Source organism: Mustela erminea, chromosome 1 (genome assembly GCF_009829155.1).
Source record: "Mustela erminea isolate mMusErm1 chromosome 1, mMusErm1.Pri, whole genome shotgun sequence".
In the NCBI taxonomy this organism is placed as follows: Eukaryota; Metazoa; Chordata; class Mammalia; order Carnivora; family Mustelidae; genus Mustela; species Mustela erminea.
In genome coordinates, this window is record NC_045614.1 from 60,176,853 (window position 1) to 60,197,824 (window position 20,972).

The window sequence follows — 20,972 nt, forward strand, 5'->3', positions numbered from 1 at the left end:
TGCATTGGACTCCCTGCTCAGCAGGGAGGCTTCTCCCTTTGACCCTCCCCCTTCTCATGCTCTCTCTCTCTCTCTCCCTCAAATAAATAAAAAAATAAAAATGATTAAAATGGTGAGTTCTATGTTACATATCTTTTACCATTATAACAAAATTTGTAAGCTATAATAAACACAAAAGATAGACAAACTGACAATGGAAAAGAACACAGGTCCAGAGACAGATTTATCCATATATGGTACTAGAAAAACATTTCTGGACTTCTGTGTCATAGACAAAAGTCAATTCTGGAAGGATTGCATGCAATGAAAAAAAAAAGATAAAAGTTTGTTTGTTTGTTTGTTTGTTTTACTAATATCTCTTTTTTTGAAATTAAGAATTTATTTTTTAGAGAAGTTTTAAGTTCACAGCAAAATTAAGGGGCAGGTACAGAGATTTCTTATATACCCAGTGCCTCTTGCCACACAAAACATCCCCTGTTATCAATTTCCTCCTCCAAAGTGATACATTTGTTATGACTGATGAACCTACACCAATAGAGTATCACTCAGAGTCCATAGTTTACATTAGTTTTTTTCTTGGTGTTGTACCTTATATGGTACAACCTTATATGGGTTTGGACAAAAGCATAATGATGTTTCTATCATTATGGTATCACACAGAGTGTTTTCATTGCCTAAATATCCTGTGTTCCACCTGTTCATCTATTCCCCTTTTCCAACCCTTGGTAGCCACTGATCTTTTCATGTCTCCATAGTTTTACCCTTTCCAGAATGTCATATAGTTAGAATCATACATGATGTAGCCTTTCATGATTGACTCCTTTCACTTAATAATATGCATTTAAGGCTCCTGTATGTCTGTTTGTGACTTGATGACTCATTTATTTTCAGTGCTGTTGTCTGAATATACCACAGCTTATTAATCCATTCACCTACTGAAAGACTTTGTGGTTGCTTCCAAGTTTTAGTAATTAGGGATAAAAGTTCTAAAAACAGCCATGTGCAGGTTTTTGTGTGCATGCAAGTTTTCAGCTCCTTTGAGTAAATACCAAAGAGTATGATTGTTGGATTGTACGGTAACAATGTGTTTCATTCATAAGAACTGCCAAATGTCCTCCCAAAGTGACCATGTCATTTTGCATCCCATCAGCAATGTATGAGAATTCCTGTTGCTCCACGTTCTTACTAGCACTTGATATTATCAGTGTTCCAGATTTTGGTCATTCTAATAGGTATGTAGTAGTAATATCCCTTTATTCTTTTAAACTGAATTTGCCTGATTATGTATTATGTGGAGCATCTTTTCATATACTTGTCATCTGTATATCTTGTCTGGTGAGGTGTCTCTTTAGGAATTCAGCCTACATTTTATTGAGGTGATTTGTTTTGTAATTGTTAAGTCTTCAGAGTTTTTTGTATATTTTGGTAACAGTCCTTTATCAGCGTATCTTTTGCAAATGTTTTCTCCCAGTCTGTGGCTTGCCTCCTCATTCTGCGGACAATGTTTTGCAGAATGGAAGCTTTTAATCTTAATGAAGTCCAGCTTAACAATTTTTTCTTTCATGAATTGTACTTTGATGTTATATCTAAAAAGTCAGTGCGTACTGAAGGTCATTAAATTTTCTCCTATGTTATCTTCTAGGAGGTGTAATATTGCATTTCACATTTAGGTTTGTGATGTATTTTGAGTAAATTTTTGTAAAGGGAGGGGCATCTGTGTGGCTCAGTGGGTTAAAGCCTCTGCCTTCGCGGCTCAGGTCATGATCCTATGGTCCTGGGATAGAGCCCCACATCGGGTTCTCTGCTTAGTGGGGGCCTGCTTCCTCCTCTCTCTCTGCCTGCCTCTCTGCCTTCCTGTGATCTCTGTCAAATACATAAATAAAATCTTTAAAAACATTTTTTTTGTAAAGGGAGTAATGTCTGTGTTTAGATTAACATTTTTGCATGTGGATGCTCAGTTGTTCCAGCACCATTTGTTGAAAAACTATTTTTGCTCCATTTTGTTGACTTTGCTCTTTTGTCAATGAAGATTTTAGAAGACAGAGAGGACATCTTCATGAACTGGCATAGGCAACAATTTCTTAAATAGATTATAAAAACCACTAAACATAAAGGGAAATTTTAATGAGTATACTATGTTAAGTTTAAGATCTTGGGTTCATTAAAACACACATTAGACAGTGAAAAAAATCAAGCCACAGAATTGAAGTTATGTTTCATCAATATGTATGACAGAGGATCGATAGTCCAGATTATTAAAAAACAAAATTAAAACAAACAAACAAACAAAACAAAACCCCTCTTTTGCTGCAAACCAGTAAGTAAAAGGCCACCTGATTGAAAACAACAACAACAAACAAACAAACAAAAAAACTCAAAAGTCTTAAAGAGGCAGCTCCCACAAACAGATGTTCATGTGGCCAATAAACATAGGAAAAGGTGCTCAGTTTCAATAGTCATCAAGGAATTGCAAATTAAAGCCCAATGACATGGCTATATTTCACGTTAGCAAAATAGATGAAAGGAAAAAGACACAAAGCCCCTATACCAAACACATGGGCATGGGAATTGGTACAACCACTTTGGAAAATGGACAGAATCTGTTAAAGCTGAACATTTTCATGCCTCTGACCCCAAAATTCCACTCGTAGGAATGGAATTTGCCCAACAGAAATATGTGTCTATACACAGTAAGAATCATATGCCCAAATCTTGATAGCATCCTTATCATAATAACCTCAAACTGGAAACTACCAAATGTCCATCAGTGGTAGAATGGATGAATAAATATATTTATTCACATTCACAACAGTGAAATACCATGCAGCAATGAGAATGAGCGCAATACAACTACATGTAACAATGTGCATAATGTTGAGTGGGAAAAATCCACAGAACATTACATTACTGCATGATTCTATTTTTATAAATACAAACATATATATATGGGAGTTGCTGGAGTGTTTCTTTCTCTGAGTGCCGATTATAGAGGTGTGCTTAGTTTGTGAAATTCATTGATCTACATACCTATAATTTCGCACTTTTCTGTATGTATGAAGCATGTTAATATGTCAATCACATTTTCCAAAAACACATGTATATTTTTACAAATGGATAATTTAAAGAAATACATCAAGTGAAAAATAGGTGTTACAGATATGAGCATGCGGATTGAATGACCAAACTTTGGAGACAATTGCATGATGTAACTACTCATTATTTCACATATCTTCCTTCTACTTGGCCAGCTCAGTAGCACCCCATTTCATTCCCCCTGACCCCACCTTCAGTCCTCAGGGCCTATCCACCCAAGCATTCTTTTCTTTGAGGTGGAGATAAGCAGACCCTCAGGCCCAGGTGTCCTTGCTGCTTTCTGGCTCAGGGAAATAAGCCCGATGAGCAGGCTGAAAGCTGTTTGAGGAACTTAGCATCTGAGAAAACAGACTTGATGTAACCAGGTCACAGAACTGGTTAGCTACAGAAATATGTTTAAATACATCTCAGAGGACTTGCCTCCCAGTGTTCCACACCAATTTAGAGGATTTCAAGGAATAATCCCTAATTCTATAATCTCCATTCAAATCACCCACTGTGGCATATAAAATCCCTCCCTTGCAAAAGTTTCTCCTCTGGCCCTTCACAGTAGCAGCTCTCTGCAGATGTCTGATGCTCAGGGAGCCCCAGAGGTGACCTTAAGTGGTGGAGGTGGGCAGGGTGGACAAGGTGCTGTGCAGTTGTCCACTTGGACTAGGGCCAGCTCCCTGAGCATCCTGTTAACAGCACTATGTCTAACACTGTGGGTTTTATTCCATCTGCAGATCCTTCTGACCCATCCCTTCTGCCATGAAGATCGCAGTGATTGGGCAAAGCTTGTTCGGCCAGGAAGTTTACTGCCACCTCAGGAAGGAGGGCCATGAGGTCGTGGGTGTATTCACTGTCCCAGACAAGGATGGGAAGGCTGATCCCCTTGGTGAGTGGGTGGGCCAGGAATAGGGAAAGGGGGTGCCCAGGCAGGCAGGTAGCTATGGGCAGGAGCAGAAGTCTTGTGGTGGTCATGGACATCCCTGGCTAGAGGCAGCACTACATGGCCCACCTTGAATCCTGCTCAGGTGCCAACCAGCTGCCTGGCTTTTCTGGAACAAAATAGAGACCCCTTTCCCAACTGATCATGGGGTGGGGCTTGTGTCCTAGAGAAGGGTCAGGGAGAAGCCCAGTCTGCCCCCAGGGTCCTACTGTCTGACAATTTCAGGCTTCTCTGACCCCAGCACCAGGCTCTGGAAGGGCTGCTGCCAGGTGGGAGGTACCGCAGGTCACTGTTCCCAAATATGAATGTTCAGGGTATCTCCATCAGTGGGAGTGCCTGCTATGCAAAGTGCTAAGCCCTTCCCTGGGAGTTTCTGTCCAAAAGGGTGGGGTTGAGTCTGAGAATCTGCATGTCTAACAAGTTCCCAGGTGATGCTGATGCATCTAGCTCTATGAGATGCATAGTTTAAGAATCACTAGCCTCTAGACTGGGAGCCTCAGCAGCACTTCGGGATGCAAGGGCCTCAGCTCAAATGTACAGACAGGGACACTCAGGTCCTTCAGAGGCCAGATGGATGCAGAATATAGAGCAGAGGTTAAAAACAGAAGGCCAGATTGAGAAAAGAGCCTTGTGGGGCTGGCCAAGAACAGGGACATGGTTCATAGGGATAATGAATCTCGCTAGACTGAGAAGCACAGCTGACCCTTGGACCCAGGTCCAGCAACACTGTGATGCTAACCAGGCATCAGTCTCAGACTTGACCCCAGTGTGACCTGTGATATAGCCTGACCTCACCATAGCCTGAGCCCTGCCCTCAGCCACTAAATGACTACTGATACTAGTCTCTGAGACTAGACCCAGATGGAGCCTGGCTGGGACTTGACCCTGACCTTGGATGTCTTGCAGAAGTATTCCCTTGATCACAGTATGAACAGCTTTTGCAAGCACAGTCTAGTCTGCTCACTTTGATCTCCCCCTCCCTTGATATCCCCAAATGCAAGGCAGAGACAGAGGGGGCTAGAAAGCAGGTCAGGTCTAGTCAGAGGCTAGTCATCATGCTGGGTCTTCTAACAGAGAACCCAGTACAGGGATGTGTTTGTTAGGTCCTGAAGAGGGCAGGCAAAAGAGAACTCCAAGCTGTTGGGGTAGTGATTGCTGAGGGCAGATGTCACCTTTCAGGCTAGGTAAACAGAGGGAAGCTGTAACCTGTAGAACTTGGAAGCTTGGGGCTATGCTGAGCATGCTGCTCACAGGCGCTGGGGACTGGGTGAGGTGGGGTCCCTGCACGCTGAGACCTGGAACTCAGAGGGTGGACATGGTGGGAGGAAGATGTACGTTCGGGCCAATTCTGCAGATATTGGGGAAACAGCAAACTAATTCAGCCGCTACTCTGGGGAGACAGTGCCGCTTCCGGGGTGAAGAAGTGAGGCAGGAGGGTGGGGGGCTGTCAGGACCAGAACCTGACAAAGAGCAAATCCCTTCTTTCCCCTTTTCCTCAGCCTTTTAGTCTCCCTCCAACACCACTTATCAGTAGTGCTTGACACGGAGCAGCTGATGAAACAGGAATGTAATGTGCAGGGTCCCAGCTGCCATTCCAGAGAGCAGGAGAAGGGTGGAAGACAGTAACTTGGGGACAGCATGACGAGGCCACAGGAAGGGTTGAGGAGAAGGGCCCAGTCTTCGGGGGCCAGACAAGAGTCTGGGTGGGGGGAAGCTTAGATGTCTTGGAGGTCAGCAGCAGTCCGTCTGTGCAGAGGAGCCCTGCAACCTTGCCCTTGGCCAGTGCTATCCCCTCGGTGCTATCCCTTCTGTGCTGCCCAGTGGAGCTCCACTGTGTGGTGGGGAAGAATAGGAGGGACAGGCTGGGAGAGAAGATGCAGGAGTCACTCTGTTGGGAAGGCGGCAGTGGCTGTGGGTGGGTGCACGCAGGGAGGGGCCGGTTTCTCACCTGCTGCTCCATAGGCCTGGAAGCCGAGAAGGATGGAGTACCAGTGTTCAAGCTCTCCCGCTGGCGGGTAAAAGGACAGCCCCTTCCTGATGTGGTGGCGAAGTACCAGGCTTTGGGTGCTGAGCTCAACGTCCTGCCCTTCTGCAGCCAGTTCATCCCTATGGAGGTTATCAATGCCCCCCACCATGGCTCCATCATCTACCACCCGAGTCTGCTCCCCCGGCACCGAGGGGCCTCGGCCATCAACTGGTGAGACAGAGCGAAAACACCCCCCTCTGCCCAGAAGTCATCCTACCCTAGCACAGAGCAGGCATCATGAAGAGCCGCATCCTGTCAGATGCTGACAGACGGCATCCACACAGCTGACTGGTGAGGTGTGACGGGTAATCAGGAGTGCCAGAGAGAACTAGGGACTGGCCTTATCAAGTGCTCTGTGCTTCCCCAGGAAACTGGGAAGTGAGCACTTCAGTGTTCCTATCCTGTAGGAGGGTCACTGGGACAGAGCTGGTTAAGGTGTTCACACAAGGTCACCAACTCAGGTCATGGGACCAGAGGCCTACATTAACCCACACCATTGCATCCCCCTTGGAAAGGGTAGAGATGAAGTAAGGGTCACCTGAAGAAGACAGTTGGACTTGAGAAGCACTCAGAAGACAATAAATGGGATGATGTGACTGATGGGTACTGTAGTTCAGTTGGGTGATCAGCAAGGGGAGATATCCAAGCTGGGAAGAGAGTACGTTTCTAGTCAGACAGGGATTCAGGCTCCCTGACCTCTGGTTACATCACTTATCTGGGCCTCAGTTTCCTTATCTGTAAAAGGGGCATATAATGCCTGCGACAACTGTTGGGGTATTATGTCACATCAGGCATATAGGGCTTTTACCACAACATCTAGCAAGTGGTTGGTGTCGGTAAATGCCTTCTCTTTCCAGGTCTCACCTGAACAGGTATCAGTTCCCTTAGGGGTGGGGCATGGAGGAGGTTGTTGGAGGGTGACCAGAGGCCCCAGGAGCTGCTCCCAGTCTGCCCTTCTCCCTTGGTCCTTCCTCCTGGACTCAGGCTCTCATACTTTTGCTCCCCAGGACCCTCATTCATGGAGACAAGAAAGGGGGGTTTACCATCTTCTGGGCAGATGACGGTTTGGACACTGGGGACCTTCTGCTCCAAAAGGAGTGTGAGATCCTCCCGGATGACACCGTGAGCACTCTGTACAACCGCTTCCTCTTCCCTGAAGGCATCAAAGGGATGGTAAGTGCTGGGAGCTGGCCACACCACATGTGAGCCTCCCTGTTCTTGGTGCCCTTTCTAGGCCAGCCCCCACCAGGCTGCTCCTCAATTCGAGGATGCTGGAGGGAGAGAGCTCTCATTTCAGGGTCTCAAAGAGGCAAGATTAGGACATACAGTGTATTATGTTAGGCAAGACTCTTGGCAGTGTTAGGCAGCTGACAGAACCCAATTCAGAAAGCTTATCCAAGAAGGGAACATTTTTGACCCATTTAATATGGAAGACAAGAGGCAAGTGTGGTGTCAAGCATGGCTGAGTCCAGAAGCATAAGCCATGTCATAGGATTTTATATCTCTGTCCCCTTACTGATTCTGTTTTTCTGTTGAATTATCTTCATCTTCAGGTGAGCTGCCATCAAATGGGAGAAAAGGCAGTTGCTGGTGGCTCAAGGGTTATACCTCTTGATTCCAAAGGAAGAAAAACTCCTTTTCTCACAGAATTCTTGAATGAAAAATCAGAGAAGGCCAACTTTAGTCATGCAGGTTGAGTTGTCTGCAGGAGAAGGGGTTCTGTCATCAGAGCAAGACAGACAAAAAGGACTGAAGTCAGACAGTTGTGGTTGGCACGGCAGGCAGGTCCTGTGAGGCCTGACTCCATAGGGACTGATGTGTCCGTGGGGCTACTGATGGTGAGCCCAAGGAGGCCAGCTAGGGTTGGCCCAAGGCAGACACACTTGAGCTTCCCATTGATACCAGCAACAGGCAGGGGTCAGACAGGAGGTCATGTCTCAGAGGAGAGCGTTCCCTGTTTGGAGGTAGCAATAAGCATCACAATGACTAAGATTGTTCACTGCTGCCCAGATGTCAACCATCCCCTTCCCTCTGCTCCTGCTTCTTGCCAGCCACCTTTTATTTTTCACATTGTATCAAACAAGATGCCTCTTGTATTCTCTCCCATGGAATCCACCTACTCATAGAAGTAGTGAACAAAGTAGATTTGCTGGAGATTTGATATGAGAGACAGAGAAGAGGGTTACATGGCATATCCCACAGGAAACAACTAAAAACATCCTTTGGGGCTACACTGTCCAATATGGCAGCTGCTAGTCACATGCAGCTATTAAATTAATTAAATTGGATTTTAATTAAAAATTGAATTCCTCAGTCCCACTAGCTAGCTTTCAGGTCCCCAGGACAGGAACTATACATGGCCGATAGCCATTGTATTGGACTGTATCCACCACTGAACAACATTCTGGAGGGCAGTCCTGCTTTAGACGTTTCTGAGATTCATCACTTCTTGATTTGGGCAGCTCTGGGGCTGTCCCCCCAGGACCCCTTCAGGATGGACCCAGGCTCTCTGCCTATCCTCCCCACTTCCCTGATTCCTTTTTCCACAACCTTCCCCTTTCCTTAGCAGAAACACTTAATCTCAGACTTCCAAACATATCATGGGGCTCAGGATCTATTCTTAAAAGTCAGTGAAGGTTTTAAATGAAACCATGGGAATCTGTGTTTGTTACACCTCTAAAGGGCCCTGTAGTTTATATAGACTTCTTCTGAGAACTCAGAAGTTACAAGATCTTCTATATAATCTTCTAAAACTGTCTGTAGTGAGAGAGTGGGTTTTGTACCCATTCAGATTGGAATTAGATTCAGGCTAACTGTACCTGTTCCTATGATGGATATTCCTTGGGTGCCCATTGTGTACCAGGTGTGGGGCTAGACAAGTCCGGTCAATGTCGGGTTGAATCCAGGCCCGTGGTGAAGCCAGGGGCTGGGAGTAAGGGGAGGGTCGTAATGCTGGTAATGCCAACTGACCTGGCCTCCCCAGGTGCAGGCTGTGCGGCTGATCGCAGAAGGCAAAGCCCCCAGACTCCCTCAGCCTGAGGAAGGAGCCACCTATGAGGGAATTCAGAAGAAGGAAACAGCCAAGGTGAGTGCAGGGCCCTGCCCACCCTGAGCTTGCCAGTGCATGGTCTGGGATGCAGAGGGTGTTTGGCGAAGCTGGGGTTCAGACTGAATGGCCAAGTTGTAATTGCTTAAGGCCTGGAAAGAGATCAGCCAAAGTGGGAAACACATGAGGAAAGCTCATGTGGCACCTGGGCAGGCAGGGAGCAGGGTGTGTTCTGGGTTCTTCTCTGTTCCTCTTAGGGAAGAATGGGCAGGCAGGGACACCAGGGAAAAGAGCTGGGGTGGGGCAGTGTGTAAAAAATCAGCCATAGGGCTGGAAGTCTCTAAGATGGGGTATGAGAGGTAATTCAGTTTCTTGGAGCTATTACAGCCTTGGGGGTGTGGGGGAGACCTATGGGTTGTACTTCTGCTCAGGCCTTATGGGGTGCATAGGGATCTGTGTGAGCCCTGCAGGTGAGGAGAAGCTGTCAGGGGTGGGAGGATGCCTGTGGGATGAGATTGCACTTTGTGCTGGGGAGGCTGTTTAAGGCTGTGGCCATCTTAAGAGAATGCTATCTTTCCTAGTCATCCCGAAATTTACACAACTAGTGAAAGACTGGTGTCAGAGAACACCCAGAACTGGGAGAGGCCTGTCCCAGCTCAGGGGCTCAGACCCAAATGTCCAACAGGAAGCCAGACTTCCCACTTTCCTCCCCAGACCTCCACCTAGTTAAGGTCATCAAAGCACAGGTGGGGTAGGAGGTGGCCTGGAGTTGAGGGGTTGGGGGAGGATGGGGGAATGGCAGGGTATGACCAAGGAGTACAGAAGAGACTGGCTGAGCACACACATCTTGCCCCATAGATCAACTGGGAGCAGCCAGCAGAGGCCATTCATAACTGGATCCGAGGGAATGACAAGGTGCCAGGTGCCTGGACAGAGGCCTGTGGGCAGGTATGTTTGTGCATGGCTGGGATTGGGCTAGATGAACTGGTGTGCCCTGCTGGCTGCAAAACTATCAAAATACGTTTGAACTGGTTGGCAAATAAACTGCCCTGAACCCCAGCCCCACCCAAGTGCCCTCAGTCACCTCAGCCGCCCTCCCCCCAGAACCATGAGACCTGTTCACCATGTGGTGGCTGAAGGATAAAGGTCCAGCGCAGCTTAAGGCCTCCAGGGTCCTATAGCAACTCTAAGCTCAAGCTGTATTGCTTGTAAAATATTCTGACTCCCACCATGGGATCAAAGGGATCCCAAGTCCAGCTCCGACTTTGACTTGGCCCCAGTGGGGAAGGGCAGCCTGCTTAGTTAGGCCAGGGATTCAGCAGCAGGCATTCTTCACATGCTGAAGATAGTGAGCTCTAGGGCTCACAGGCTCTCGAGAGGCGTTGAGAGGTATTGTCAGGATTGTAAGCAGGAACCTTTGTCTGTTCCCCACAGGGCAGTCCTGTCCTCCACAAAGCCTCGGACTATCCAAACCCCTGACTGCTGCCCAGCAGCCCAGCCTTTTTCCAGGAGTCTGTCTCCTGCCCTCATCACCACAAGATTCTTTGCAAAGTGACCAGAGCTTGGTGGCATCCCCAGGGCACTCTGTGATGCCTTGAGCAGATTTCTCCTGATGCCTGTCCACCTGAGGACTGAGGCCAAGGGATAATATATAGGGACTAAGGGGCATCCAGGGCTTGAGAGCTCCCTGAGGCCTCCAAGCCTCCTCCAGATCTTGTTAGTGCCCCTAGAGGGAGAATCCTTGGGGTTGCAGGTCTTGTCATGTGGCTGCCCTGGCCCCCTCCTTTCTCTCCCTGGCCCCACCCAGCCCCTCTTCGTCCCCTTAACCCCACTCAGACTAGCCTGGGTTGCCAGCAATGGGAACCTCTTTCATCCACCATCTTCTGGTTTTCCTGTCCTCCACAGAAGCTGACTTTCTTCAACTCAACACTAAACACTACAGGTTTGGTGCCTGAGGGAGAAAATTTGCCCATCCCAGGAGCCCATCGGCCGGGGATAGTTACCAAAGCGGGACTCCTCCTTTTTGGGAATGATGACAGAATGGTAATGGTGCTGCTTTCAGTCACATGTCTGTACTGTAGGCTCCTGGGGCTCAGGTCTGGCAGTTAGACCCCAGGCTGCTCTAGAGAAAATGGGAAAATGAGACTGCAGACTCCAGGAGTCTACAAGAAAACACAATGCTTGTACTTTCCTGTCCTGGGAAGTCTGGCCCCTTCCTTGTTTTTCCTGACCAGGCTCCTCAGCCAGAGGGTACTGGAGCCCTATGAGGGTATTGGAATCGGAGAGGCCCTGTCCCGGGGGCCCTGAACTTGGAGCCTCCTTTTAGTTCAGCAGAGTGTCCAGGTGCCATGGGGTGTGGTCACTCTGTGCCTCAGTTTCCTTCTTTCTGAACAGGGACATCACAGGGAAGAACCCTTGGAGCCATACTGGGCACACTACATATCCAGACTCATGTTAGCAGACTCTGCAACTCTGAGTAACAGCTAATATTGATGGGGTGCCTTCTGTGTGCTGGGGCGCTATTTTGAAACAATTTATATCAATTAAATTTTATTTTCCCAACAACTGTATGAGATAGGCATTATACTCATTTAACAGAAGAGAAAACTGAAAAAAGAGGTTTAAATAACCCTCCTAACATCACCAAGTGAGTTTGTGGCAGAGCTGGGATTCAAGCCCTAAAATTCTGGCTCCAAAGCCCACCTCTTGGCCTCTAATAGTTATTCTCTTCAGTGGTTGGGTAGGTCTGGAGCTTGATATACTGGAAACTGAGAAGGATTACAGGCGGGGGTCTCCAAGCATTTTGGGGATTTCAACAAACCCTGTGGATGTTGAACCATTGGCTGCCTTGGTGTGTAGGCAGCTTTGCCGGGGATTGGTGTGAGCCACTCTGGGTACCTACCCTACTGTGCCCTGCCATCGGAGGGCCTGAGGCTGCCCTCAGTGTCTGCGATTTATGGTGATGGGGTGTTTTAAGTATTCTTGCTTGATACATGCAGTTGAAAGGTGCTATCCATCTTGGGTCAAGTTCCCTGGAAGCAGCATCTGAGACAGGAGTTCTTGTGTACCTGGTTTATCGATGGAAAATCCCACATAACCTAGGGCTAGGCTGGGACATAGGACAATGCTAAGCATAGATACAAGGGTTCTGGAGTCTTCCAGCCCTTATTTCATCCCAAGCTCTGCAGTGTGAATTGCATCTGCTGCATGCTCACATCACTAAGTGCTCAGTTTCTGCTGCCCCTGGGGAAGGGGATTGGCAGTAAGGCATAGCCCCTGGTCTTTTGTGTGTGGCTGTGTTTATCTAGCAACAGCCATGGAGGTGCAGATGTAGGCTGCTAATGGCACACTCATGCAGCAGCTAGAGGATGGGGACACCATCCAAGAGGAGCTCTGGATGGGGAGTACCAATTGCACCTTCCTTGATGTCCACAGGGACAGCAAAGCAAAGGAAGCAGCCTTGGAAGAGACCCTTGGTTGAAGCATCTTTCAGAAATTTCTAGCTGGGTCTGGCTGGGCTTTAGCTCACTGAAAGCTCCAGAATATCTCCAAAAGGCAAAAGGGTGGAGATCAGGCAGGGAACTTGGCTCCAGTTATGTCAGGATGTATATAGAGTCTGCCATTCCTATAAACCACTCTTGTCAAACACAAATGTCCTTGTCTGCTCCTCTTCCCACCTCTAGACCCCATGGGACATCTGATGACCTCCACCAGATGTTTCCCTGGGGTTTCTGGGAGCTGGTCTATTAGGTGATTAGTTGTTTTTTTGGTTGACTTTCAAAGTCGTGCTTGAATTATTTTTGTCTAATAAGTAGACATTTTTATAGAAATGATAAAATCATTAAACTTAAAAAGAAGTGAGAGCTTGGTTGGGGTAGGTGACCAGGAGAAGTGAGCTCTACCATTCCCTCTGTGTCCATAGAATAGCCAGCATGCCCACTCTGAATGTCTCTCTTCCTCATTAATCTTGTGCCTTTCTCATGGTGAGGGTTAGAGAAGTGTGTGGGGTGCCCAACACAGTACTGCATATGGAACTGCTCTTCACCCTGAGAGGAGGCCAACCTTGGGTGCTGTGAAGCCTTCTTTTTGCAGCTGCTGGTGAAGAACATCCAGCTAGAGGATGGCAAGATGATCCCAGCCTCCCACTTCTTCAGCGGAGCAGACAGCAGTGCCCTTGAGCTGACTGAGGAAGAGCTGGTCATAGCAGAGGCTGTGAGGGTAAGAGATCCCTTCAGGGATTTTTGTCTGGTTGTGCAGGTTGTGCACTGCACATGTGTTTTTTTTGACTCATACTCCCTGGAGTTGGGTGTGCACACCCTTTGTGGATATATGTGCTGACCCCAGGCACATTGTTGGTTCTGTCCTGTCTTGAAGCTTTCTGATGTCCCCTTGCTCTCTTCCTTTGTCACTGGGGCACTGGGATTTGGCTGGCTGGGTCTGACTTTTCTAACACTCCTTGTCGGTGGTGGACAAATGAAGCAATAAGCCCCTGGAATAGATGACAAAGGCAGGTTCCAAGTCCATAGCCCTTTGACAAGAATGTGTGCAGTGTAACCTTCCAGAAAAGCTCCCTGAGGGGGAGTATCTTGTACTGTGACCAGCATGGGCATCATAGTCAGGCAGACCTGTACTCTAATCCAGCTGCCTTTCATGATGCCAGAAAGCACTTCCCTCTCCGAGACTCAGTCCCTTTCACTACAAGTCGAATCAGAGGTCACTTCCCAGAGTTGTTCCTGGTCCCTCCTGCTCCCCCGACTCATTTCCCTCTCCTTGGGAGGCAGGGTATTGACGGCATTTAGTCTTATTAAATGGAAGGCGTTAGATGAATTTCCACTCATTCACTCATTCAGTCATGTACTCAGTGACTTGTTTAAGAAATACATGAGCTCCTATCAAATGCCAGGTGCTAAATCAGACACCAGGAATATGACAATAAGCAGTGTCCCTCTTGTCAGGAAGTGTCCTTTTTCATGGGGAAGAGAACCAATGAACACCCATACATGAATAAGATAATTTCAGACAAAGAGAAGTGCCAGGAGCAAAATAATAGGGTGATGGAGACAAGATCCTTGGTGGGGGGAGGGGAAGGACGACTTTAGAAGAAATAATCAAGGCAGGCTCCCCTGGGCAGGAGGAGAAGAGGTGTGCCCTGAGAGCTGAGTGGAGAGAGTTTGGGGGAAAGGAAGGCTGTGGTGAGTGAAGGTGGGTCAGTTGGCAGCCACAATGGTGACTGTGGGTGTTAATGACAAGTGCAGGGGACAGGACCCAGCAAGGGAGGGACATTAAGAGCTGGTGCTGCTCCAGAGGCCACTGAGCATCTTGATAGTGGTAGAAAGCTAAACATTCTGAATGTATGTAAAGAGAGAAAAAGAAAGAAAGAAAGAAAGAAAGGAAGGAAGAAAAAAGAAGGGAAAAAAGAAGCCTATTCACTCAAAAATATTCTTAGGACCACTGCTCTGGCCCCAGCCCTGTGCATACTGGGGATTCTGGGGCCAGCTGGACAAACTGGCCTGCAGCTTCTAGTTGAGTGGCACTTGGGGTGAGCTAAGGTTGTGTTAAACCTGAGTCAAAAACTGCTGCAATTGTGTCCTTCATCTGTGCACTAGGAAGAATAAACCCCATGCCTGTGGGTGTTGTGAGTGGTCGAGGAGAGAACACAGATGGAGAGGGTCCATTCAGTCAGCACCTATGAGGACCTCAACAAATGTTGACAAGGGGCCTAGTGGTTGTCAGGAGAAGCACATACTTGCACAGTGTGCACCCATATCATGTTCTAGACACTTCAGGAATGGTAGTGTGTTTAATTACTGTAACAACTCCATGAAGTAGGTGCTATTATTACCTTCATTTCCCAGCTGAGGATCCTGAGACCCGAGGTGGGGTCACAGCAGATGAGGGCTGGCCTGGGCTTGGAGCCCAGCTGGTGGGGCTGGAGTCCTGGCTTCCACTGCTGTGTGGCTTGCCACATGGCCTCTGTCATCCTTAGCATTGATATCATGACACCTGTTGGTCACAGTTGGGCTAGCCCTTTCACAATGCCTGGTCTGGAGGTAACTGGGGTGGAGGGGAGATGGCCGGGAACGAGAGGCCAGTGTGGGGTGGCTGTGGCCCTGTGTGGCCACCAGGATGGTGTTGATGAAGAGAGCTCATCCTTGCAGCTGCAGCAGGTATCAGTTGTGTTCAGCAGACCTCACCAAATGCACACTGTGGGCTGGGGCAGGCCTTTGGCAAAAAGCCCAACCTCACACCCTCCTGAACCAAGCCTGTGCAGAGCACTGCCAATGGCACAAATGCCACATTTGCTGAGCGCCTTCTGTACACCAAATGCTCTGTCTGCCTCAGGCAAGACATCCCCCACAGCCGTTGTCAGCTCCTTGCACAGATGAGGAAATAGGCACTGAAAGGCTATCTGCATCTCCATGGCTTGTCAGGAGCCAAGCTGGGGTCTGAGTGAGGCAATGTGGCTTTGGGGTGCGCTGCCTCTCAGAGCTTCCACATGCATCTGATAAGGGCCAGTGCATTTTGTAGGTACCATAGGGTGGTATGCCCACATACCATCAGGTGACCCACGGACCCAGGCCACTTGAGTCTGAAGAGGGCCTTTGCCAGCACAGCAGTCAGTGAAGATTTCAGGGACGAAGTGACACAATAGTTGGCCTTAGAGGCTTCCCAGGATTTAAACATGAGCTGGGGTTCAGAGAAGGGCATCACTGGTAGGCAAAGGCTCGGATGGAGGCCTTAGGGCAGGCAGTAATCAAGTGGGGATAGGGAGTGGCTCAGCATGGGTGCTGATGGTCACAATGAGCATGGGAAGGGCAAATCACAACACCTTTCCAAGAATGAAAGAGAAAGCCAAGGAGAGGTTGGGTTAAGGGTGCCAGGGGGCTGGTCCTAATTGGACCTACCCACTTCCATCTGGGTCAGTGATCAGCCAGGCCTGAAATTTAGACAGAGGGTGAGGCATCTTCTCCTGTCCTGAGAAGCCCAACTGGGAACCCAGCCAGAGAACAGCTATCCCAGCCTGACCTACTGGATGGTTTTCTTAGAATTCTGGATGGTGTTACCCACTGGCACTGCCCTTTCCATGCTCACCCATGGGGCTGGCTGGTGGGCGCTGCTGCCCTCTGCAGGTCCTGGGCCAGAGGAACATAGAACCAGCTAGCCTATTAGTGACGACAAGACCCAGCCCTCCTGAGCCCCATCAGTGTGCCTCATTTTTATCTTCAAAACCAACTCCATACTTTGCTTTCCCTTCCACACTGCAACATACCCAAACACCAATGTCACTCTGGGGACCTCACTAGGGTGACAGCATCCAGGGGAGGCTGGGCTTGAAGTGGGCTTGAGAGTAGCTGGTCCACAGCCATATCCTGAGCTCTGCATGTCCGGTCTTCCTGCTGCCCATGAACTGGTATGGGTATCCCAGAGAGTTTGGGATCAAGGTGAGGTGCTCAGGAGGACAGTAGTTTAGCTCCTTGGGCTTCTACTTCCCCAAGGAGGCAGTTGCTCCATTACCATCAGGCTCCTGAGAGCAGCAGCACTTTGGAATGGACAGAGAGCCCAGCCTGGCAATAGGTAGTCCGAATGCATATCAGGGTCTGCTCTCACCTGGAAGGTGCCTGCTCTCAGGTCCCCTGGGAGCCCTTTCTCATTGCACCTGTTTTTTAGAGTGCCTGGAAACGGATTCTCCCCAATGTCCTGGAGGTGGAAGACTCCACTGATTTCTTCAAGTCAGGGGCTGCATCAGTCGACGTTGTGAGGTAAGGCCAGGAGTGGAGGGGTGCGTTCCCAGGTGTCTGTGGTTGGGTCACAAACCACACTAAAACTGAGTGGCAGGGAACAACCACCATTTGTTATGTCTGTGGATCAGGGATCCAGAAAGGACCCATGTGTGTAGGCCTTGAGGGATCACCTTGAATGGTGGTGGGTCGGTGAATTAGCAGGATCTGGAAGAGCGAGGCAGGGGTATCCTCCTCCAAGGTGGCTTTTCACTGCCATGCCTGGCCATTGGGCCTGGAGGGCTGGCACCTGCTGAGGTGGCACCACCGACTAGGGACCTGTGTGTTGCAGCCTCAGAGTGGCTGCTTTGGGAGTTGGTGTCATTGTAGGTGGTGGCTTGTGGCTCTGAGTGCACTGATGCCAGCAAACAAGGCAGATGCAGACCAAGCCTGAATGGTCACATGTCATCACTGCCACTGACCTGATTGTTCTCAGTGGTCACAAACTGCCCAGATTTGATCGCAAGAGCTGGAGCACTGAGACCCAGCCCTCAATGCGAGGAAGGTCAAACAATGTGCAGCCCCATCTTAAAACTGCCACAAGCTCCAGTATTCACAGTGAAAGCCAACGTGTTGGGGAAAGGGAATGGGCAGTTAGGGGTCACCATAGACTAGGTTACCCATTCTTCAACTTCATATGGACCATCTTGTTTTCCATTTAACAGTGGTAAGTTCTAATTTGTATAAAGGGAAGGATGTGGGATATAGTAGAACTTCTTTTCTTCAAGCAACTGTAACTTAGTTTAGTCTGGTTTAGACAAAAAAGAACAATAGTCAAAAGTACCATGATAGTTTCTTTAGGCATGGCTGATCACCTCAAAGACTCAAATTAAGTCCTTAGCATTGTCACTGCCTGTTGCTTCATTTTGGGAAAGGATTTCTCTTCATAGTGACAAGATGGCTGCACAGTAGCTCTGTTCTAGTTTCTTGTGTTATCAGCATTTCCAGTCAAAAGGTGGTAGGTCTCTGGCAGTTTCCACACAAGTCCTAGACTTGAATTTGACTGATTCTGATGGAGTCATGTGCCCCAGTAAGAAACAGTTGCTGGCCAGGAGGAGGCATGCTCTGACTGGCCAGGGCTGGGTCATGTGTCCTCCTCTGGAGCCAAGGACTGAGAGGACTACATTCAACCCACATCTCTAGAAAGAGAGGAGAAATTTGTTCTCTTGGAAAGTGTCAGTGCTGGGGGAAAGTGGGTGTTGTGAAGGCAGAACCAAAGATGTGTACCACACATGTGGAGAGGTTTCTTATGCTTCAGGAAGGTGCAAAGGAAATTCTGTGGAGCTCGCTTAAGTAGAGAAAAATTCATGTGTGAAATTAAGGAAGTGTGTGCTCTTGATAGGGTGTGCAGAAGACTGTCAGAGAAACACTCAGCTGAGCTCCATATTTGGGTTCCTTCAGTAGATCTGTAGAGTGGACAGTACCAAACAGAGGAGTGCACTGATGAGGAAAAGAGATCCAGGGTGAACTAAGATGTGTGAAATACAGTCCCCCATGAATGCAAAGGAAGACTTACATGTTTCCAAGAACTTTGGGGGTAAAAAAAACCAAGGAGAGGCTTACACTTCTGCTCTGGGGTGAGCTAAGAGTGCAGCTTCTGTCTGACCAAATTAAAAAGTCTACCTGAGAGTGAACTGAGTCATCCTGGTAACAGGCCTCTCTCCTTTATTTTAATGATATTATAATAAAAAGCTTTGTGTAAATAGTAGTTTGAGGAGGAATTCCATGCTATGCACCTGGAGGAGATTCTGGGGAAGATCTTAAAAGGGGCTGGTTCAGAAAAGCAACTATGATCATGAGAATGGCGATATGTATTGTATCAGTTTTTGCTGTGTAACAAAGCACCTCAAACATAGTAGCTGAAAACACCACCATTTTTAAAGCTCACAGTTCTGTGGGTCAGCAGTCTGAACTGGGTTCACTTGATCGAGGCCAGACTGATGTCAGCTGGGCTCACTTAAGTGCTTGTAGTCAGCTACCAGGTCAGCTGGGGGCTCATTAGTCTAGGATGGATCCTTCAGAGGGCCACTACAGTGCAGACCTGTTCCTATGATGGTGAGAAGATCCTAGGAGGCAGAAGGTCCACATGAGCACATCATATCTACTGCATTTATTGGCCAAAGCAAGTCGTGGGGTTAGCCCAGCTTCAAGGAGGAAGGAAATGGACACCACGTCCTAATGGCAGGTGCTCTAAAGGCTGGGACTACAGAAAAGGTGGAGCATTGTAGCCAGTTTTATAACCTACCACATATATAAAAAGGCCTGAACTGGGCCTGTGTGCTTGGAAGCCTTGGACACTACAGTTCTCTTGTAACTCATTCTGATTTATGTATGTGGTCAGTATGAAGAATAAAATCAATTTTTTAAAAAATAATGCTCAGAAGAAGAATTTAAGACACCTGAGAAAATGATGTCCTGAGGACAAGCCAGAGCTGCCTAGAGCTTTTGAGCTGAGGTGTATTGTAGGATGCAGATAAAACTGATTCATTTTTGTTTTGTGAATACTTAAGAACATATATCCTTTTGTTTCGATTATGGTAAATACACATATGAGATCTACCTTCTTAACAAATTTTTAAGTGTATATTCCAGTATTGTTAACTGTAAGTACAACGGTGTACAACAGATATCCAGAACGTTTTTTTATTTTTCATGACTGAAATTTTATACCCATTAAAGAGCAACTCCCTATTTCTCTCTCTCTGCCCAGCCCCTGGCAACCATCATTCTACTCTCTACTTCTATGAGTTTGATTACTTGACATACATTATATGAGTGGAACCATTCAGTATTTGTCCCTCTTTAGCTGGCTTATTTCATAGCATAAAGACTGAATAATATAACACTGTATACTTACACCACCTTTTCCTTATCTATTCATGTGTTGGCAGATCTTTAGATTGTTTCTGCCTTTGGCTCTTTTAAATAACAGATACGGGATTGCGCTTGAGATCCTGATTTAAATTCTTTTGGATAAATACCCCAAAATGGGATTTATAGTAGTTAGGTAGAACTACCTACCATAAGTAGATAGAACTACAGTTCTAACTTATATTTGTATAAGTAATCTCTACACCCAGTGTGGGGTTTGAACTCACAAGCCGGAGATCAAGAGTCATATGCTCCTCCAAACGAGTAATCCAGATGTCCTTGGTAGTTCTGTTTTTAATGTTTTCGGCAGTATCAGCACTGCTGTCCATTCCATAGTAGTGGTACCATTTTACGTTCCTACCATCAGTGGACAAGGGTTCAAATTTCTCTTGAGCACTTAAAAAAAGACCATCCTCATACTTGTGGGGTGTTATCTCATTGTGGTTTTGACTTTCATGTCGCTAATTATTGGTAATATTGAGGATCTTTTCATATACCTTTTGGTCATTTGTATGTGTCTTTGGGGAAATGTCTATTTAAGTCTTTTTCCCACTTTAAATTGGACTATTTGGGGGGGGTTGTAGTTGAATTGTAAGCATTCCTTACATATTTTGGATATTAACCCCTTACATATATTGTTTGCAAATATTTTCTCCCTTCCTATAGGTTGCCTTATCACTCTATTGATTGTTTCCTTTGTTCAGCAGAAGTTTTTTATTTAATGCAGTTCTACTTGTCTGTTTTTGCTTTTGTTGCCATGATTTTGATGTAATATCCAAGAAATCATCACTAAAACCAATTTTATGAAAAATTTCCCTATATTTTCTTCTAGGAGTTTTGTAATTTCAGGTCTTTGATTAGTTTTTAATCCATTTTGAGTTGATTTTTAAATATGGCAAAAGATAAGGGCCCAAATTCAATCTCTTGCATTTAGATATCCAATTTCCCAAACACCAGTTGTTAAAGAAATGATCTTTTCGCATTGTATATTAGCAGCACCCTTACTGAACATCAGTTACTCATCTATGGGAGAGTTTATCTCTGGACTTTCTATTCTGTTCCCTCTATATGTCCATCTTTATATCAGTACCACTTTGCTTTAATTACTATAGCTTTGTAATATATTTTGAAACTAGAAATTATGATGCCCCAGAAAAATTAGAAAGAGAGCTTTATTCTTCTTTTCAAGATTGTTTTGTTTATTCAGAGTCCTTTGTGGTTCCATAT

General features: G+C 47.0%; 1 protein-coding gene and 1 long non-coding RNA gene across 4 annotated transcripts in view; both read left to right on the forward strand.

Moving 5' to 3' along the window:
- LOC116590568 overlaps positions 1-20,972 on the forward strand; it is a 221,664-nt gene that overhangs the window by 111,716 nt on the left and 88,976 nt on the right. The window lies entirely within an intron of this gene.
- ALDH1L1 (aldehyde dehydrogenase 1 family member L1) overlaps positions 1-20,972 on the forward strand; it is a 137,428-nt gene that overhangs the window by 32,252 nt on the left and 84,204 nt on the right. Inside the window, exons 2-10 of one of the 3 annotated variants that reach the window (XM_032342208.1) lie at positions 1,151-1,232; positions 3,819-3,970; positions 5,987-6,221; positions 7,058-7,223; positions 9,034-9,135; positions 9,955-10,044; positions 11,002-11,139; positions 13,189-13,314; positions 16,765-16,856. In XM_032342208.1, the coding sequence (XP_032198099.1) occupies positions 3,844-3,970; positions 5,987-6,221; positions 7,058-7,223; positions 9,034-9,135; positions 9,955-10,044; positions 11,002-11,139; positions 13,189-13,314; positions 16,765-16,856 (1,076 nt within the window). In that variant the 5' untranslated portion in view covers positions 1,151-1,232; positions 3,819-3,843. The remainder of the gene's footprint in view (positions 1-1,150; positions 1,233-3,818; positions 3,971-5,986; positions 6,222-7,057; positions 7,224-9,033; positions 9,136-9,954; positions 10,045-11,001; positions 11,140-13,188; positions 13,315-16,764; positions 16,857-20,972) is intronic. The other 2 variants (XM_032342151.1, XM_032342288.1) reach the window with 2 other exon arrangements.